This window comes from Bos indicus x Bos taurus, chromosome 4, assembly GCF_003369695.1.
Source record: "Bos indicus x Bos taurus breed Angus x Brahman F1 hybrid chromosome 4, Bos_hybrid_MaternalHap_v2.0, whole genome shotgun sequence".
Classification (NCBI taxonomy): Eukaryota; Metazoa; Chordata; class Mammalia; order Artiodactyla; family Bovidae; genus Bos; species Bos indicus x Bos taurus.
In genome coordinates this window covers 113,905,499-113,926,978 of record NC_040079.1, presented here as the reverse complement: position 1 = coordinate 113,926,978, position 21,480 = coordinate 113,905,499, and the positions used below count along the sequence as shown (strand labels likewise).

Here is a 21,480-nt window from a genome sequence, read left to right as displayed (position 1 = left end):
ATTTTTTTTTTTACAAACAGGTTTATAAAAAGCTTATCATTCTTACTACATTTTCCTTACAGTCTGTAATTTAAAAATAAGAATTCCTTATTTGGTTCTTTACAATTTTATGTCAAATGAACTGCTAAGTACTGAATGAATCTTAGATCCATGCTCTTCTGTCATTTGAAAGTTTTAAAAATTACAAAGCCCGTATCACTTCATTTACCTCCAAGTCTTGCTCTGATGGAAATGTCTGGTACTGCCCTGGAATTCCACCTTCTGTCCTGTTTCAGTTCTTCCAATAAAATTGTTTTCCTTTTTAATGTCGTCTGAAATCCTGTGTCTGGCCTGGGAACTCGATGTTGAGGTTTCACATCACTGAAATCTACTAGGCTTGGTATGGTCCTGCCAATGCCAGGCTTTAGGTCAGCATCACCACCAGGACTCAAAAACCCTGAACAGGGGTCTTGTAAGGGTACATCATCCCGAAGTGGAAATAATGGATAATCTGGCCCATACGGCGGGGGATATGGATAGTGTAAATGATAGTCTGGCAGGACTGAAGGGGGATAAGGGTGAAATTTAAGAAAAGTAGGGTTGCATTTCTTCTCCATTCTGCCATAGTCATGTCTGTCCTCAACTCCTTTCACAAAAGGCATGTTCAGTTTTCTTAAGAGAGCACAGTAGTGGGGGTAATCTATGTTCTCAACAGCCTTTGTTCTTGAAAGGAAGGATCCTTCAGAGATACTTATCTTTCCAGGTATGAGCTGTGAATATGTATCCATGGCCTCTCACTTTAAAATTGTGGATTGACAGTATATTAATTGCTTCTGATGGCTTCTTTCTCTTTAACTAAAAAGCTATTATATTTTTAATAACTGAAGACTCGTTAAACTAATAGAGTTATTGATTTGGCTTTCTCAATGCCAATAGAGTAGTTTTTTTTTTTTTTTTAAGGCAAATATTTTTTCTCCAGTAACGGAAGTAAGGGACCAGCACAGAAAAAACAAAAAACAGAGCCCATGTTGCTTGGCAACAGTTAGAACTTTAACCCACTGTATCACTATATACAGCATAATTTAATTCTTAGGTAACACACTGTATCACTATACACATTATAATGTAATTCTTAGGAAAAACAATTAAACAGACTTGTTAGTAAAACCTCCATGATAGTTTCTTCAGCACTGCTCAGGAAAACTGTGCTCATTTATTTTTCAATTTTTTCATAAGTTGATACTTTATGGGCAAATGATATTCAGTAAAGGGTATAAATAAAGCAGTTAATGAAGAGGCAATATATTTTTTAAAGTATTCTCTCATATATTTTAAATATTTTACCTCATAGATATAATAAACTACAAAACATGTTACCTATACAAATGTAAACTGAAAAGTGCAAAAAATGAACATATATTACACTACAGTTAAATCAATATATCTAATTTTTAAAGAAAATTTACATTTATAATCAAAGCATGGGTTTATCTTTTACATGTCCTACATTAGCCTTACTTACCTTTTTTCCACCATGATGGACAGAGTAAGAGCAATGAGGTTCTTAAACTCATTTCAAGAAAACTACAGTAAGCACCAGCTATTAGCTCAATGCAAAAAAAAAAAAAAAAAAAGACATCAATACACTGTTTATTTAATAGCTCATTTCAACTAGATAACTTGGTCTTGCACGAAAACAGCTATCAAAGGAATTCCAGACAGTAGAATTTGGGCATGAAACTCACACTATCCTTACTGGAATAAAACATGCAAATACAAATGACAGACCTACCTTCTGATTTTCAGCAATCAGCTTTCATCTTTAGAATCACACCACATATTAACTAAGATTTCCAATATTACTTCATATTCTCAGGTTGAATATTAGGAATTTCCATAGCAGACTAAGGCAGGGGGTACTGGTGAACTGAAGCAAATTCTTGAAGACAGAAAACAGAGAGTTCAGAATTTTGCGTGGTGTGATAGTCTTCTCTACCCTTTATTTACTAGAGGCCCACAGTCCAAGGTCATTTGCTAAAAATCATGTTGTGCAGGTTGAGTTGTTTATAAAAATTAAAAGAAGTTTTAGCAGAACACATCCTCAAACACAGTGATTTATTGAGTACTATTCACTGAAATTTGTTTTCCAGGTATGCTCAAACAAGTGCAAGACCTTGACCAAAATGCTGGTTGGATCTAAATCATCCAGGTCTCTGTTTACTAAGACATGCCTAGACAGGTAAAATTCAATTTAGGAGTTTATACAGATTAGCAAGCATTTCTAAAGAAGTGAATCTACTCAGTGGAATAAACTGTACTCCATACATTTTACCTATTAACACCTGCATAAATATATCCAGAAAGTCCAGGGAATATGCAGAAATTTCAACTCCCTTTGCTAATAAGAACCAAGGACTTCTTCAGAAGCAGTCCTTAAGAAATGTCTCCATCGTGGTCCTGGTCCTCGTCTCAAAAGAACTCTTAACTCCTTTCTACCAGATGTTTCCTTTTCAAAAAAGTGTATGACTACTGGAATGCTTGCATTATACCAGAAACTAGCCCAGCAGTTGAAGTTAAAATATTTGCAAACAGACACAATCCTAGCTCTGAAGATACAGCATGTAAAGCAGTCCAGCTAAAAGACAGCAAGGGGTCTATCTGTGGTGCAACCAAGATACACCCGAAGGTATCACTACTGGAGTCACTCTACCAAAGAAGAGTGGAGGTTAGGCTGTCAGTATGAGATTCCTCCTGTGCAATGGACAACCACAGATGGCTTTCAGTCCATTCTAGTTCACTCATACCTTCCTTTTATACATGGTTATTAGGCATTATGTCTTCAGTTGCTTAAACCCCATTCATCCAAGTATTTGAGTTAATTGCATATTTGCTCGGAGAAGGCAATGGCACCCCACTCCACTACTTTTGCCTAGAAAATCCCATGGACGGAGGAGCCTGATAGGCTGCAGTCCATGGGGTCGCTAGAGTTGGACACGACTAAGCGACTTCACTTTTACTTTTCACTTTCATGCATTGGAGAAGGAAATGGAAACCCACTCCAGTGTTCTTGCCTGGAGAATCCCAGGGACGGGGGAGCCTAGTGAGCTTCCGTCTATGGGGTCACACAGAGTCGGACACGACTGAAGTGACTTAGCAGCGTATTTGCTTCTGTTGTAGCTCTGCTCATGTTAAGTAAATCTTTCTGCTGCAGAAATGCAGAAGACTCTAACTTGTTCTGGCTATAAACGAACACCCACTTAGGGGGGACAGGTTGTTTTATACATCTTCCTGAACTCAGGTGATAATGTTGCATGCGGTCAATTTCATATAAGGTTGTTTCCCCGTTCTTCCCACACAGGCTCTTCCAGGGGCTCAGGGTCCACTTCCACTCTCGCCTGCTGTGTGGGGCCAGTACATCTGAAGGTAGCAGCAGCCAAGGTTGGGAGAAGCAGGCAGCCCTCTGGGGCTGCACCAGCACTCGCTTCCCTGACCCTCACACCGCAGGCCGGGTTTGGCCTCAACACTCAGATTCGACCAAGGAGTCTGTAGGCCCACGAACACCGGCGAACTGCAGGGCCCGCGGCTCTTCTCTGGCTCCAGAACCTTCCATACGTCGCCTACGCAATTCGGATTCCCTGAGATGCTGCGACGTCCGGAAGACGAACAACATTTAGATCCTCCGTGGGCGTCGAGCCGACGAGGCCCAGTGGCCTAAGCTACCTGCCAAGCCCCGCCCCCGCCCTGCCGGAAACGACTGCCCTCTTTCCGGCCACCCTTCTGGCCCACATCCCTCCAGCTTCCGGCGGGCGGGTGTGCGCGGGCCGCCTAACGACCTTCTGGGCCGACGGTCGGCAGGCGGCGGCGGCGTGTGAATGGAGGCTTCGGCCCCGGGCCGGGCGCGGCGGGGCTGGCGGCGGGCCCGGGCCGCGGGCTCCCCGCTCTCCCGGGCCGCGATGGTCCTGGTGGTCTCCGCGCTGGTGCTCTGGGCGCCCCCGTCAGGTGAGGCGGCGGCGAGCGGCGCGGGGCCGCAGCTCCCGGAGATTTTTGTGTATCACACGTGCGCCCTCTGATGGGAAAGCCTGTATCACAGGTCCCGCCCATATATTTAATAAGATGTAAGTGCTCAGGAACCAAGGACTTGTCACATTTATGTCTAGATGGATGAGGTTATTGAAACACCCACCGCTCAAGGCTGGAGGTCAGATGGGCTGTTCATAACCCCCTAATCAGCCCACGGGTGCTTTGCCAGCTTTCCACGATGTTCTGGGCTCTGGATTTAAGTATATTTCAAAACCAGCAGACATCCTACGGCTTTGTCACTTCCCGTGGACCTGGAGCTCCATCTGTTGGTTTTAGCTATAAATTACAAAGCCTGGGATTTTAAACTTTTGATATTTTGCTGTCGCCATTTGTTTCCTGCTTTGTATCCAGAAATCCGAGATACTTCACATTTTCAAAATACAGTTAAGATATTGAAGGGAGAGCTTAATTAAACGGTCGTCATTTAACCTGAAAGGTTTTGGCTGCGTTATTTTGCGTTCAAGTTTTAGACTTTTTAGAAATATTTAATAACGTTTCTACCAGAATTGAATCATAGAAAGGATAAAAGAGGTGTGTTTAGATAAAAGTTGTGTAGATAAGGGGCGATGAGAAAAGAATCCCACCAAGAATTTGAGTGAGGAAGGGCTGCATAGATAGGCAGGTATAGGAGGAGAATGGAAAGAAATGGAGTGAGTAGATGTTACAAAATATGCCAAAGTCTTGGCATTAGCTGTCCAAAGGTCACTGCAGTATAACTAGACAATAGCCAATAGCCTTTAGATACTTCTGTAGGAGAAGGATGCCTCCTGACCATGGCCCATGATCTTATATTAATATTAGATATGACTGTGTGTTTTTTGATCCAAGAATAAGATCAGGCTTGAGGGTATAAGACATAGAATAAGAAGGCTATATCTTAATATGTAAGGTATGAATAGTGAAGGCAACGTTTATGTAGCATTTTATAGTTTGTACAATGTCCATTTAGTTCCTACAATAAATCTAGAATTTAATCTCACTTTACAGATGAGAAAACTGAAGCTCCTGGAGTTTTAAGTGAGTTTCCAAACACTCAGTGGAAACTGGGATTTAAATCTAGGTCATCTGACTTTGAATACCATACTCTTCTTTGTGCTATACCCACTCTCTGTTAACAACAAAGAGGACTAGTTCCAAGTCATATTGCATTTTTTTGTTGTTCTTCCATTTGTTCTGTGCACACACCTGTGTCCATCACATTTGCTTGTTCAAGGATAACTGAACAACATCATAATATATATATATTTAATATTTGCTATGTGCGAGGTATAGTGCCTGGTACAGATTATTATTTTTTTCTTAAGTCTTTTATTTACTTGCTGGTTTTTGCAGAGTGAAAGAATGACTTACAAAGACCTTCCTAGTATCACCCAGCTTCCTCTTCTGCTTCCCATCCCTGTCTTCTCCAGGTTTAACAAACTTACTTTTTATTCTAGTTTCATTGAAATATAGTTGATATGCAGCATTGTATAATTTTAAGGTATACAACATAATGAGAAAAAATTGTTTTCTTGTGTTGTAAACTTCAGATTTATTCTCTCAATGATTCATATATAACTTAGCAGTGTTTATTACATTAATAATATATTTATCATAATTTATATTATTGTATGACCAACCTGGATAGCATATTGAAAAGCAGAGACATTACTTTGCCAATAAAGGTCCGTCTAGTCAAGGCTATGTTTTTTCCAGTGGTCATGTATGGATGTGAGAGTTGGACTGTGAAGAAAGCTGAGCACCGAAGAACTGATGCTTTTGAACTGTGGTGTTGGAGACGACTCTTGAGAGTCCCTTGGACTGCAAGGAGATCCAACCAGTCCACTCTGAAGGAGATCAGCCCTGGGTGTTCTTTGGAAGGAATGATGCTAAATCTGAAACTCCAGTACTTTGGCCACCTCATGCAAAGAGTTGACTCATTGGAAAAGACTCTGATGCTGGGAGGGATTGGGGGCAGGAGGGGAAGGGGACGACAGAAGATGAGATGGCTGGATGGCATCACTGACTCGATGGACATGAGTCTGAGTGAACTCTGGGATGGACAGGGAGGCCTGGCGTGCTGCGATTCATGGGGTCGCAAAGAGTCGGACACGACTGAGTGACTGAACTGAACTGAACTGAACTGATGGCATATTACATCCCAAGCACTTACTTATAACTGGAAATTTGCACCTTTCAACTACCACCTACCGAATGGGAGAATATGTTTGCAAAGAATATAAATGATAAGGGATTAATATCTAGAATATACAAGCAACTTGCACAATGCAACATCAAAAAATGAAGAGCCTGATTAGAAAAAGGGCAGAGGATCTAATAGACATTTTCCAAGGAAGACATACAGATAGCCAGTACACCATGTGAAAAGATGTTCAACATCACTAATCATCAGGGAAATGCAAGTCAGAAACAGAATGAGACATCACATCACACTTGTCAGAATGGCTGTGATCAGAAAGGCAATAAATAAGTGTTTGAGAGGATGTGGAGAGGGGAATCCTGTGCATTGTTTGTAGAAATGTAAATTTTATATAGCCACCATGGAAAACAGTATGGAGGGTCCACAGAAAATTAAAAATAGAACTACCATATGACCCAACAGTATCCCTCCTGGGTGTTTATCTGAAGAAAACAAAAACACTAGTTAGAAAAGGTATATGAACCCCTGTGTTCATTGCAGCGTTACTTAATAGCCAAAATATCGGAACAACATAAGAGTCCATCAACAGATGAATGGATAATGAAGATATATGTACATACAGTAAACTCTTACTCAGCCATAAAAAAAAATGATGAAATCTTGCCATTTGTGAGCAACATGGATTTTGACCTAGACAGAATTATGCTAAGTGAAATAAGTCTGACAGAGAAAGACTAACACTGCATGATTTCACTTCTGTGTGGAATCTAAAAAAAAAAACCCAAGTGAACAGACATCAAAACATAAAAAGTTGCAGATGGAGAACAAAAGGTGTTTGCCAGATGGGAGGAAAGAAATAGGTGAGGGAGATTAAGTGGTATGAAATTCTAGTTGCAAAATAAATGAGTCACCGGTTTGAAATATACAGCATGAGGAGTATAGGCAATGGTATGTAATGTCTTTGTATGGTGATTTATCATAACTAGGCCTACCATGGTGATCATTTTTAAATCTATACAAACGCCAAATTACTATGTGTATAACAGGAACTAGTGTAGTGTTGTGGAGTAATTATATTTCAAAAACAAACTCATGGAAAAAGAGATCAGATTTGTGGTTACCAAAGGAAAGGGAGTGGGCAGAATTGGATGAAGGCAGCCAAAAGATACCAGTTCTTGATAAGTTGACACAAACATTGATACTACTCTTGAGCTTATAATGAAATAAGGAAAATTATATCTGCATGAACAACTATGATACAGTGTAGAGTGAGTATTGCAGATGATGTACTAAAGAGGTAAGAATGAGGAAGGCAAACAGAAGGTTTGAGGGAGGAAGGACTTATGATGTGCATCTCGAAGGGTGGGGATTTGGATTTTTAAAAATGAGAGTATTCTAAGTGGATGTAGAAAAAGTTGGAGCTGAGATAAATAGGGGAAGCGGTAGGTATGTTAATTTCATTGGAGCTGGAATAGGTACCAGATGTCAGATGTTGACTTATGGCTTCCCTTAAACAAACATCAAATATTGTAAGACAGTGTACTATTTGAATGTTTTGAAATTTCTGGTGAACCAGACTGTTGATTATTTCTCTTTTTTTTTTAATAGTTGGATATTTGGATCGATTACCAAGAAGTGCTCAGTTGCCCCAAGATTCAGTGAAAATAGTGGGATCACCAAATATTCCAGGTATTATTAGATTATCAGTAAGTGTAAGAAAGTAAGTGGCATTTGTTTTAAATTTTGTCAATCTTTTGCCAAAAACTAGTGTTCCCTATATTGTCTCCTATGGCCCTTTTCCTTCTGTGGAAATGGATTAAAGTTATTTCCACAGAGTTAGATTCATAGAGTCCAATTTTGTTTGTTGTAACTGCTTAAAAGTACAAAAATAATTATTTCTAAATGTTATCTAATTAAAGTGGCCTACAGTGTTTTTGCTTGTATAATAAACATAATATTAGGTATATGCAGTTCTTATGCTAAAATTTTTTAAAAATGAGGTCTATATATCATAAAGATTTTGGATTAAAGAGATTTTGCAGTAGTAACATGAGGTATAGCATCTATAACTTTTTTGCATTTTTTAAATTGAGGTAAATCCACATGCTTTAAACTTCCTTATTTAAAGTATCCAATGAGTAGTTTTTAGTAAATTGACCAGATTGTGAAATCATCAGCACTATGTAATTTCACAACATTTTCATCACTGTAAAAAAAAAAAACCCACTATTACCCATTAAATAGTCACACTCCAGCCCCTGGAAACCACTACCCTACTTTCTGTCTCCATGAATTTGCCCATTCTGGACATTCCATTTAAGTGCAATCACTCTGTGTGATGTGTCTGGCTTCTTTCACTTAGAATAGTGTTTTCAAGGTTCATTTATATTATATAATGTGTTAGTATTTCACTTATGGCTGAATAATATTCCATTGAATGGATATACTACAATTGTGTATCCATCAACTGATGGATATTTAGGAAGTTTCCACTTTTTGACTGTTTTGAAAAATGCTGTTATGAACATTTCTGGACAAGTTTCTACATGAACATATGTTTTCAGTTCTCTTGGGTATGTACGCTGGAGTAAAGTTGCTGGGACATATGGTAACTCTGTGTTTAACATTTTGAAGAACTTCCAAACTATTTTTCAAAGAGCCTGAACTATTGTACTTTGACACCAGAAATTTATGAGGATTCAAATTTCCCAGCATCCACATTAAGATTGATTTTTGTCCAAATTTTAAAATTGTAGCCATCCTAGTGTGTATGAAGTGGAGTCTCATTGTGGTTTTTATTTGCATTTCCATATTTGAGTAATAATGTGGAACCGCTCTTCATGTGATTATTGACCACTTGGATAGCTTCTTTACGGAAATGCCTTTTCAAGTCCTTTGCCAATTTTTTAATTTGGTTGTTTATTATGTTGTTGAGATGGAAGAGTGTTTTTTTAAAATATGTTCTGGAGAGTAGAGCATTATCAAATATTTTCTTCTGTTCTGTAGATTGTGTTTTCCCTTTTTAATAGTGCTTTTTAAAGTACACATTTTAAACTTTGATAAAATCTGATTTCTACTTTTTCTTTGGTACTAGTGCTTCTGGAGTCATGTATCAGAAATAATTGCTAAGTCAACAGCCATAAAGTGTTATTCCTCCATTTCCTTAAAAGAATTCTACAGTTTTAGTGCTTGTATTTCGGTCTTTGATCCATTTTTAATTGAATTTTGCATATGGTATGCAGCAGAAGTCAAATTTCTTTCTTTTGTGTGTGGATATTCATTTGTTCCAGCACCATTGGTTTTAAAAAACTTTTCCTTCTCTATTGAATGTCTTGGTGCCCGTGTTGAAGAACAGTTTGCCATAGATGTATGTTTTTTTGTGGACTCTGAATTTTTTTCCTTTGGTTTTATGTCTGTCTTTATGCCAGTACCACACATACTGTCTTAATTTCTGTTGCTTTATAGTAAGCTTTGAAATTATCAAGTGTGAGTACTGCAGGTTTTCTCTTTATCAAGATTGATTTGGTTCCTTCGGGTCCCTTGAAATTCTATGTTATTCTAGAATCAGCTTTATCAAGTTTTGGGGAAAAAACCCATTGGGATTTTAATAGGGATTTCATTGAAACTGTAGATCAATTTTGGGAGTATTATCACCTTAACACTATAGTTTTCCAGTTCATGAACATGGAATGTCTTTGTTCATGGAATTCTCCAGGCCAGAATACTGGAGTGGGTAGCCTTTCCCTTCTCCAGGGGTCTTCCCAACCCAGGGATCAAACCCAGGTCTCCTACATTGCAGGCGAATTCTTTACCAGCTGAGCCACAAGGGAAGCCCTTGGTATTCTTTAGTTTCTCTCAGTGATGTTTTACAATTTTCAGTGTATGTCTTGTGCTACTTTTGTTAAATTTATCCCTGAATATTTTATTCATTTTTTTGATGCTACTGTAAATAGGATGTTTTTCTCAATTTAGTGTTTTGATTGCCCAGTGCTGTTGTAGAGAATTGTATATAATTGAGATTTGCAAATTGATGTGGTATTCTTCATCTTGCTGAATCATTTATTAGGTCTATTTTTAACAGGAGGCAGGGGGAGTTTTTTTTAAATTTTATGCATATAATATCATGTGATCTGCAAATTGATGTAGTTTTATTTCTTCCTTTACAATCTGAATGCCTTTTTTCCCCTTGCCAGTTGTTTTAGGTAGAACTTCCAGTTCAGTATTGCTGTTAACAGATAACCTTTTGTTCCTGAACTTGGAGGGCTGGGAAAGGTTTTATTTTTAAATATTAAGTACTATGTTAGCAGTAAATTTTTGTAGATGCCCTTGATCAAATTAAGAAAGTTCTCTTCTGTTGCAAGAGAACTATTCTTAATGGCTCAGCTAGTAAAAACCCACCACGGGTTCAGGCCCTGTGTTGAGAAGATCCCCAGGAGAAGAAAATGGCAACCTTCTTCAGTATTCTTGCCTGGAAAATTCCATAGACAGAGGAGCCTGGCGGGCTACAGTCCATGGGGTCACAAAGAGTCAGACATTACTGAGTGCCCATGAATGCACTCAGTTTGCTTACTGTTTTTATTGTGAAGGGGTGTTGGATTCAGTCAGATGCTTTTATCCATATACTATGATAATTATGTGGTTTTCGTCCATTATAATGATATAATAAGGTATTGCATTGATTGATTTCTGTAGTTTGAACTAGCCTTGCATTTCTGGAATAAATCTGAGTTGATTAGGATGTATAACACTTTTTCCTGCTGCTGGGTTTGGTATTTTGAGGATTATTATGTACATATTTTTCAGGAAAAGTGGTCTGTAGCTTTCTTATCTTTGTCTGATTTTGGTTTTAGAGCAATAATTGCTTCATAAAATGAGTTGGGTTGTGTTTTGGGTGTGTTCCTTCCTCTTCTTTTTTTTGGAAGTTTGTGAAGTATTCATTCTACTTTACTTGTTTGGCAGTATTCAGAAGTGAATTCAACTGGTGCTGGAATTTTTCTTGAAGGAAGTTTTAGGTCTATTCAGACTTGCTGTTTCATTATGGTTTCTGTTGAAATATAAGCTGCTTTTATTGAGGGTCACATGTATGTAGTGAGTTGCTTCTCTCTTGCTGCTTTCAAGATTCTTTATTTTTGGATTTTCACAGTTGATTATGATGTGTCTAAGGTGTGGATCTATTTAATTTATGCTAGTTTGAGTTTATTGAGCTTCTTTGATGTGTGGATTGTTTTTCATCAGTTTGGGAAAGTACTGTTATTTCTGTCCTTTTCTCTCCACTATTCCATGGGACTTTTATATATGTGTGTGTATATATATGTGTGTGTATGTGTGTATACATATGTATATACACTAACATGTTTGATGGTTTCCCAAAGGTCTCTGAAAACTGTTTTTATCAGTTTATTGTTCTATCTCTCAGATTTCGTGTCTCTCACACTGATATATCGTAAAATTTGCTGACTTTTTTCTCCTGTCTGCTCAGATCTGCTGTTTATTCTTTATTGTCAATTTTTAGTTGCTATTGTATGTTTTAATCCAGAATTTCTCTTTTTAAGATAATTTCTATTCTGTTATTGATATTTTCTATTTGGAGAGACAACATTTTCATACCTTTTTAAAGCCATGATGTTCTTTGGTCATGTTTAAAATAATTGATTTAAAGTCTTTTTCCAGTAGCTCTAGACTTTGGCTTTCCTGAGAGACAGTTTCTGTTGGTTGCTTTTTTTTCCTGCCTATGACTATGTTTCCTTAGTTTATTACATGACTCATATTTTTAGTTGAAAACTGGATTTTTATAGGTAATATTATGTAGTACTCTGGAAATCCGATTCTTCTTCCTTACTTAGTATTTTTGTAGTTGCTATTTGTTGCACAGGCATACTCAGATATTGCAAGTTTGGTTACAGGTCATCACAATAAAGTGAGTATCACAATAAAGCAAAGCACATGAATTTTTTTGGTTTACCAGTGCACATAAAAGTTATATTTACACTATACTATAGTATGCTAAGTGTACGATAGCATTTGGTTAAAAAACCAGTATATGTACCTTAAATAATAAATACTTTATCCTTCTCCTGGGCATATATCTGGAGAAAATAGTAATTTGAAAAGATATGTGCACCTCAGTGTTCATGTATTTTTTGCTGTTAAATAGCAGCACTATTTACAATAGCCAGGACACGAAAGCAACTTAAATGTGTATCAAAAGAGAAATGGATTTAAAAAAATGTGGTACATATATACAATGGAATATTACTCAGCCATAAAAAATGCTGTTTGCAGCAACATGGATGGACCTACAGATTGTCATAGTAAAGTAAGTAAGTAAAGTAAGTCAGACACAGAAATACAAGTATCATGTGATATTGCTTATATGTGGAACCAAAAGAAGGGTACAGATGAACTTACAAAATAGAAGCAGAGTCACAGATGTAGAAAACAAACTTATGGTTACCAGAGGATAAGGGCGGGAGGTATAAATTGGGAGATTGGGATTGACATATAGGCATGACTATAAAAATTCCACAGACAGAGGTCCCTGGCAGGCTGCAGTCCATGGGGTTGCAACACTTTGGACATGGCTGAATGTGCACACACATACAGGTATAAAATAGATAACTGGTAAGAGCCTTTGCTGTGCTGTGCTCAGTCGCGTCTGACTCTGTGCAATCCTATGGACTATAGCCCACCAGGCTTCTCTGTCCCTGGGACTCTCTAGGGAAGAATGCTGGAGTGGGTTGCCATGCCCTCCTCCAGGAGATCTTCCTGACCCAGGGAATGAACCCAGGTCTCCTGCACTGCAGGCTGATTCTTTCCCGCTGAGCCACCAAAGTAAAGTGAAGTGGCTCAGACGTGCCCGACTCTTTGTGACCCCATGGACTGTAGCCTATCAGGCTCTTCCATCCATGGGATTTTCCAGGCAAGACTACTGGAGTGGGTTGCCATTTCCTTCTCCAGGGGATCTTCTCAACCCAGGGATTGAACCAGGGTCTCCCGCATTGCAGGCAGACGCTTTACCATATGAGCCACCAGGGAAGCCAGAAGTGAAAGTTGCTCAGTCCTGTCTGACTCTTTGCGACTCCATGGACTATACAGTCCAGGGAATTCTCCAGGCCAGAATACTGCAGTGGGTAGCCTATTCCTTCTTCAGTGGATCTTCCCAACCCAGGGATCGAACTGGAGTCTCCTGAATTGCAGGCAGATTCTTTACCAACTGAGCCACCAGGGAAGCCCCAAATAAGAGCCTGCTTCTACTCAATACTCTGTAATGGCCTATATGAGAAAGGAATTTTGAAGAGTGGTTATATGTATAAATGATTCACTTTGCTTGTACACCTGTAACTAATACAACACTGTTACTCAATTATACTACAATAAAATCTTTTTAAAAAGAGAAGAAAATACTTTATTGCTAAAAATGCTAACCATCATTTGAAACTCAGAGTTTCTATAAACCATTGAAGATAAAAAATGTAAAATCTGTTAGATACAGTAAAGCAGAGTATAATAGAATGAGGTATTCCTTTAGCATTTGTTGAGTGACTTATCTGAACTTGCTTTAAATTCTGTATTCTTTGCCATCTGTGGTCACTGAAGTCTCTGCTTCATTAGATGGTTCAACAGAGATTACACTGAACACCCAAACCAGTTAGTCTCCTAGTATTTTCTGAGAATCTTTGTGTGCCTATTGTGGCATACCTTAAACATTTAGCCAGACAGTCGACAGCTCTGTTGTATCCTTCACTTTCTGCTTTGCAGAGACTCAGTTTCAGCCAGAGGTGAGAACTTTAAGGCATCTGATTCTTACTGAGCACTCTCAGTCTTGCCCACGTGCCCTACTCTGTGCATGCTTGTGGCCTTCTTTTTTCCTAGGAATGTGATCAAACTTCTCAAAGCTCCCATAGACATGTCATACCCAGCTTTTCCTTGTAAGGTTTTGGTTAGAATGATGTTTACCTCAGATGTTCCCACTGCTTCAGGCATTTACAAAGTTAAGTAGCCTATAGTTGTTTTTAAACAGATTCTTTGTGGGGAAAGCCTTTTTTACAGTGGGTGTGCTCTAAATTAGGTCAGGTATGAGCTAAATCAAATCCCTTATGATTATACAGTGGAAGTGAGAAATAGATTTAAGGGACTAGATCTGATAGAGTGCCTGATGAACTATGGATAGAGGTTCCTGACATTGTACAGGAGACAGGGATCAAGACCATCTCCATGGAAAAGAAATGCAAAAAAGCAAAATGGCTGTCTGAGGAGGCCTTACAAATAGCTGTGAAAAGAAGGGAAGCAAAAAGCAAAGGAGAAAAGGAAAGATAAAGCATCTGAATGCAGAGTTCCAAAGAATGGCAAGGAGAGATAAGAAAGCCTTCCTCAGTGATCAATACAAAGAAATAGAGGAAAACAACAGAATGGGAAAGACTAGAGATCTCTTCAAGAAAATTAGAGATACCAAGGGAAGATTTCATGCAAAGATGGGCTCGATAAAGGACAGAAATGGTATGGACCTTAATGAAGCAGAAGATATTAAGAAGAGGTGGCAAGAATACACACAAGAACTGTACAAAAAGATCTTCATGACCCAGATAATCATGATGGTGTGATCACTGACCTAGAGCCAGCCATCCTGGAATGTGAAGTCAAGTGGGCCTTAGAAAGCATCACTACAAACAAAGCCAGTAGAGGTGATGGAATTCCAGTTGAGCTATTCCAAATCCTGAAAGATGATGCTGTGAAAATGCTGCACTCAATACGCCAGCAAATTTGGAAAACTCAGCAGTGGCCCCAGGACTGGAAAAGGTCAGTTTTCATTCCAATCCCAAAGAAAGGCAATGCCAAAGAATGCTCAAATTCAGTTCAGTTCAGTCGCTCAGTCGTGTCCGACTCTTTGTGACCCCGTGAATTGCAGCACGCCAGGCCGCCCTGTCCATCACCAACTCCTGGAGTTCACTCAGACTCACGTCCATCGAGTCAGTGATGCCATCCAGCCATCTCGTCCTCTGTCGTCCCCTTCTCCTCCTGTCCCCAATCCCTCCCAGCATCATGGTCTTTTCCAATGAGTCAACTCTTTGCATGAGGTGGCCAAAGTACTGGAGTTTCAGCTTTAGCATCATTCCTTCCAAAGAAATCCCAGGGCTGATCTTTAGAATGGACTGGTTGGATATCCTTGCAGTCCAAGGGACTCTCAAGAGTCTTCTCCAACACCACAGTTCAAAAGCATCAATTCTTCGGCGCTCAGCCTTCTTAACAATCCAACTCTCACATCCATACATGACCACACAATTCAGTTGGTTTTTTTAAATACATTTTTCCTGGGTTGCTGCAAGTCTTTGATTAATTTCTAGAGTTCTAAAAATGTTGATTCTAAAAATATGTGCCACATTGTTATTTTTCATATTACATTTATGAAGGGGGTGATTTTGGGGTTCCTTACTCTGCCATTTTCACTGATACTACAACTTTTATTGCAGCTTTTGTTTTAAAGCTATAGTTTTTAAACCTGAGTTATAAAACAGTCATATGTAACTACCTTCCCTTTTTATTACTTTCTTTTGTAGGATATGCTTACATGCATCCTTAAAATGAATTAATATTTCAGTTAAGAAAAACAATTGAGTCTCAGTATGGCGGGCTAAATTATGCTTCTCTGTAAAGTCATATGTTTAAGTCCTAATCCTCAGTTTCCTAGAAAATGAACTTATTTGGAGACAAAATTTTTATAGAAGTAATCAAGTTAAAATGAAGTCATCAGGGTAAGCCCAAATCCCACTCAAATAGTGTCCTTACAAAAGGGCCAGTAACTTGTGCTGAGGAGTGACACTTTAATACTAGAAGCATTTATTAAAAGTAGAAAAAAGAAGAAACATTTGAACTGAGGTAAGTAGAAAATAAGAGGAAAAATTAAGACCAGAGAAGAAGTGGAATGAAACTAAAAGCTGCCTTGTATCATGAAAGAATAACTCATGTATAAAAATATTATGAATAAATTAAGATATGGTGAAATTTAAATATCATAGCTTAATATACTGAATAATTTTATATAATAATCTTGTAATGAATAACTATCAAAATGTAAGATTCTAAAACAGACTTGATTAAAGTATTTAGTAAACTAATAATTAAATTTTCCTGATTGGTAATAAAAAGTTTGTTTTGCTGTTTCCTTCCTTGCCAAAAGTAAGTACCAGACTATACAGTTTCCAGGGACAAAAACACTTTACATATTCTTTCAGGGAACATTAATAGGAAAAATCTGCCTAATTCTTTGTATGTGTCTATTATAATCTTAGATGGCTAACTTAATAATGCTAAATAATAACAATAATGCTAAATACTAAATCACAAATTTTGTACAAATTGGAAAAGACAAAGGATAATATAAGAAAATTATGCACATTACACTTATGAATATAGGTGTAAGTGTCCCAGGAAAACATAGTACGAAGAATAGAGGGGAACTTTCTTAACCTTAGCAAGAGTAGCTATCTAAAAGCGGCATTCAATACACACGATGCTGTATGGTAAAAGTTTAGAGAGAGTCTCTGTACAAAGTCAAGGAGAATTTTAATTCTCATAAACAATTTTTATCTTACTAGATCACAGAAATCTTAGTATATGGTTGATCAGTGAAGTATTGCTATGAAATTACTGAGGAGTTGCTAGAAGCTTTTCTAAAATCTTCCTTATGAGTAAATTCAGAATAACTGAGTCTTCACTGTGTTCCTTTTGTATCTCCTAGACAATACTATTTTTGCTTGTTTAATGAACAGTATTGTTTAAATTTTAAAGCAAATTGAGAAAATGCTTGGTAATTAAAATCAAAGCACATATTTGTCAATTTTTTAATCACATTACAATTCTAAAATTCAGTATGTTGTGTTAGATCACTGTGGATAATGTATCATTCCTATGATCTAAACAAATTTATCATGTCAGTTTCTTTCAGGTTTGGTATCTTGGCAAAATAAGTTGTGATATAGAATTATCTTAATACTTTGTAATTAAAATAGTTTTCTGAGAGTGCAATAAGTATACATGAACTCTGAATAAAAAGGCCAATAATTTATGCTAAGATTAAGAAATACCCATACACACAAATAAAATAAGTGTATATTTTTGAAAGCTAGTTACTGGAATGCAGTTAAATTTAATTCTTACCAAGCAATAGCAATAATCCAAAGAAAACTTCTGAACACAAGTTGCCCAGACTACAAAAATGTAAGCCATTATAGAACATGAATGAACATAAGATATTATTGGGACATTTTAATATTGTATTTTCAGTGAAAGTATATGTTATGCTCCATCAAAAGAGTCCACATGTGTTATGTGTAACCCAGCGGCTGCGGAATTCTGAACTGGTAGACCCATCATTCCAGTGGCATGGGCCTAAAGGAAAAATCATTTCAGGTAGGACTCTGTTTCAGTTGTCATAATTAAAAATGATATGTATGAAATGAACTCAGAACAAAAACAATATTTTTAGCTCATATACATTTATCTAGTAGCACACTGATTTGTTCTTGGAGTTAGAATCTAAAAATGTAGATAGTGTGACCATTTTTCATAGATCTTAATTTGAGATAGAGACATAATGAATGATTAAACTGGGAATTCTCTAAGCATTCATATTTCAAAAAATGTTCCTTTTATTATGAACTTCATAAAATCATTTTGGTTACCTGTTATACTTTTGTTAACAAAGTATGTATGAAGAAACAAGTATGATTCTTGCTTTTGTTAAAAATACAAATGAGTACTTTGAGCTCTAGATTTAAAACTCTGGTCTTGTTTGCTTTATATAACCCCAAATAGGGATAACTTGAGACTTTATTAGTAGTTATGATTTTATATTTCTTATCTTATATTTCATTCTGACTAAAATCCTGACCAGACAATATGGATTATGTTTGAATTTAACTTAAATTAACTTGATTCTAAAATAGCTCAAAGTTTAAAGAGCTACTCCACTTTCTAGGTTAGGTGATGTGTCTTCAAAGTGAATTATTCAGCTCTTAGCTAGTGACTACTTGGTGGATGCCATTGTGCTAATGAGCTTTGTGGGAGATGTGAAAAGCAGACTTAATCTCTGCCTGACTGTAGTACTAGAATATAGAAAGGTATCTGCGTAGGTAACAGAAATTCTGAGAAGTTGAGCAGTTGATACAAATCAGTGAAATGCGCCAAGTGTAAAGGCATCCAATACTGAAAATATAATCAGATTTTATTTTTATTGCTCTCTTAAAGCACATAATATAATGAAAAGATATACATTATGTATATTTTACATTTGATATTAAAACTCTGAGAGTTCAAAAAAGAGGCATTTAACTTACTGATTTGTAGTTTGTTACCCCTTTGACTTGGAAATTGAGATGTGAAAGTTGTTCTTCTGTAAGAAACCAGGAGAGGTCTTGCAGTTTGTATTGCAGTGTATAGAATGTACATGAATTTGTAATCCTTTAACTGGAAGTGATATTTTATTTTACTCACTTTCATAATGGAAAATAGATGTCAAAAATGTAGCTGTTTCCAGGTAAGGATAAAATCATATTAATGCAATGGTTTTATACTTATAAAAACTATTCCCAGAAAATTCTTGAATTCTGACAGCATGATTACAGTTTGTTTTTCAGTGCAGTGTCATATCACAGTTTGCTGTCAGCTGGCTTTAAAGCTCAACCCTATCACTCTTATTGTTGAAAGACCTAGGAAATGTCTGCTTTTCTTGAAGCCTGAAAAATAGAGCTTTTTGGACTGTAGGTTAAACTACACTGTACTTGTTATATTTTTATGGATATTCCAAAGATAGTTCTCCTCCAGTTGACCCAAAGAAACTTGTAATGTAATTATGTACTTGAGCATTCCTTTGGAGAGAAATACCCAGACTGTTTAGATGGTTTGGAAGTGTAGGGACCAAGTCTTAGATTTGGTCAGTTCTCGTTCTCTTTCCCTCCCCTGCCCATTCCCACGCCTCCCCTGGTCTCTGTCTCTCTTCCAAAATGTTTGGTTTAGAAAAGTAATACATTTATTACAAGGAGACCTGTATCTCTTACTTCAGTCCTAATACTATTCTGATGAATTAACTCTTTTTTGGTGTGTGGACTTACCCACTTTTCTAAATATTCACACGAACCTATGAAAGCACATGCACACATGTATGTTGAGCTCTACCCTGTAATTGCATCTTTATTATGTTTTTTAAAAATGAGATTGTAGATTATTTCTTACTCTGATATTTTTGTTATGAAGTATCTGATATATACAAATCTGGGTAAGATATATGTATATATGTGTGTGTGTGTGTGTGTGTACATAAATTATGAAGCATAATAAAACCAACATCTTACAATAGAAGCCAAGGTATACCATTCTCAAGACTGTTGAACCTACTGATGTTTAAAAATCCCATTCTTCTGTCCCCAACCCCTGTCAGCTAAATTCTGTCCTAAACTTTTACAATATTATTCCTTAACTTTTTTAAATACATTTACTACATGTATGAATACACACACAAATACATACATATATCTATTGCATGTGTATTCATACATGTAGTGAATGTGTGCATACACACATATATGGATATATTCTGCAAATGTGTTTTTATTTTACTGTGTTTATTTTCACTTTTATAAAAATAATCAGCAGGTGTACTTTCATCATGTAGCAGATACTGTTCTGAGCAATTTACATATACTAGTCATTTAAATTTCATAGCTCTTTGCAGTAAGTACAGCCATTTTCGCCCTTTTATATGTGGAAAATGAAGGCACTGAGAGAGCAAGGTACTTTTCTGGAAGGCATGTGCCTTTGAAGTCTGGCTTTAGAGTGCACAGATAGTAATCTAAGGAAGGTAGGACTAGGATTTTCCCCTCTTACCATTTTGTGACTTTTTGTAGTTTGTATCTTTCAAGGAACTCTGTCCATCTTAGATTTTTTCAACTTGTTGAGTTAACGTGCATCGTCTATGACATTTTCTTGTTATCTTTTTATATATTCAGGATCTCTATGATATGCCCTTATTCACTCCAGACATTGATTGTGTCTGTTCTTCATTTTGGTCTTTCTGGCTGCAGGCTTAACAGTTTTATCAGTCACTTTAAGGGACCAGCTTTTGACTTAATTTTTCTTTGGTCCTTTTCTGTTTTCAGTTTCATTGATTTCTGATTATATCTTAAATTGGCTTATCTTTTTCTTTTGATGGTTGTAGAATTCTGGACTGGCAGTCCAGCATTCCAAAGATGGCATTCTGTATTCTTTTTGCTTTCATGGTTTCTTATGAGAAGGCTGCTATAGACTTGTTCTTGTCTCTCTGTAGACACTGTGCCATTTTTTTTTTTTTTTATTAATTTCAATGTTTTCTCTTTTCCTTTCACTTCAGTGATTTAAACACTAAATGCATTTTTTTTTGGTTGTTATTTGTATTATTCTGCTTTGTTTTCTATAAGCTTCTTGAATCTGTTTTTTTGTTTGTCATTGATTTTTAAATTCTCAGTCACTTTATTTTCCAGTGTTTCTTCTGCTCATTCCTGTTCCTCTGCTCTTTCTGAGGTTTCTGTCACCCTTATGAACACTGTTTGAAATTGTTCTGTAACTCTTGGATTCATTCTTCTTGGACATATTTTTCTCTTTGTGATTCTGGCTAGGTAAATTTCTTTTGACCTAACTTCAAGTCATTGATTCTTTTCTTAGCCATGTCAGGCCTCTTTATGAGCCCATTGGAGGAAAACTTCATCTGTATTACTTTTTTTTTTAATAGTTTTTGTTTGTTTTGGTTTTAGTTTCAACATTTCCATTTGATTACTTCATAGAGTTTCAATCTCTACTGAAATCTCCTATCTGATCTTGCATGCTTTCTATAAAATTTTCCATTAAATTATTTAATGTATCTTTCATAGTTATTTTAAGTAAACTGTCTGATACTTCTGACATCTGTGTCATAGCTTGGTGTTTTGGAAATGTGTCATTTCTTACTTACCTGTATGCTTCTTAATTTTTGTTAAAGTTTGACATTTTGAATAAGAGTAAACATTGAGATAAGTATTGTTATATTTGAGATGAACACTTTTAAAGATAGTATTAAACCTTACTATTAGGAGTTTTTATTAGTCAAGAATTGTCTGACTTTGATATTGGTTATTTCCATGGTTACTAAAAAATTTTTATGTCCAGTATCTCATCTTTGGCTTTGATTTCTCTTTTTTTGATTTCCTCAGAGAGAATCTCTTTTTTATTACTCTCTTAGTTTGATTTCAGTGTGTTGCTAGGTTCTTATTAGTGGT

The 21,480-nt window shown here is 36.8% G+C and overlaps 2 protein-coding genes across 3 annotated transcripts in view; one reads left to right on the top strand and one right to left on the bottom strand.

Annotated features, from left to right (window-relative positions):
* The window catches only part of SPATA48 (spermatogenesis associated 48), a 65,443-nt gene extending 64,676 nt beyond the window's left edge, over positions 1-767 (bottom strand). Inside the window, exon 1 of the mRNA XM_027538444.1 lies at positions 209-767. Within this exon, the coding sequence (XP_027394245.1) occupies positions 209-767 (559 nt within the window). The remainder of the gene's footprint in view (positions 1-208) is intronic.
* A 2,924-nt stretch (positions 768-3,691) lies between these two features.
* Positions 3,692-21,480, top strand: part of ZPBP (zona pellucida binding protein) — a 151,310-nt gene continuing 133,521 nt past the window's right edge. Inside the window, exons 1-3 of one of the 2 annotated variants that reach the window (XM_027540235.1) lie at positions 3,694-3,978; positions 7,808-7,888; positions 17,480-17,605. In XM_027540235.1, coding sequence (XP_027396036.1) covers positions 3,852-3,978; positions 7,808-7,888; positions 17,480-17,605 — 334 coding nt within the window. In that variant the 5' untranslated portion in view covers positions 3,694-3,851. Of the gene's footprint in view, positions 3,979-7,807; positions 7,889-17,479; positions 17,606-21,480 lie in introns of both variants that reach the window. The other variant, XM_027540237.1, reaches the window with a different exon arrangement.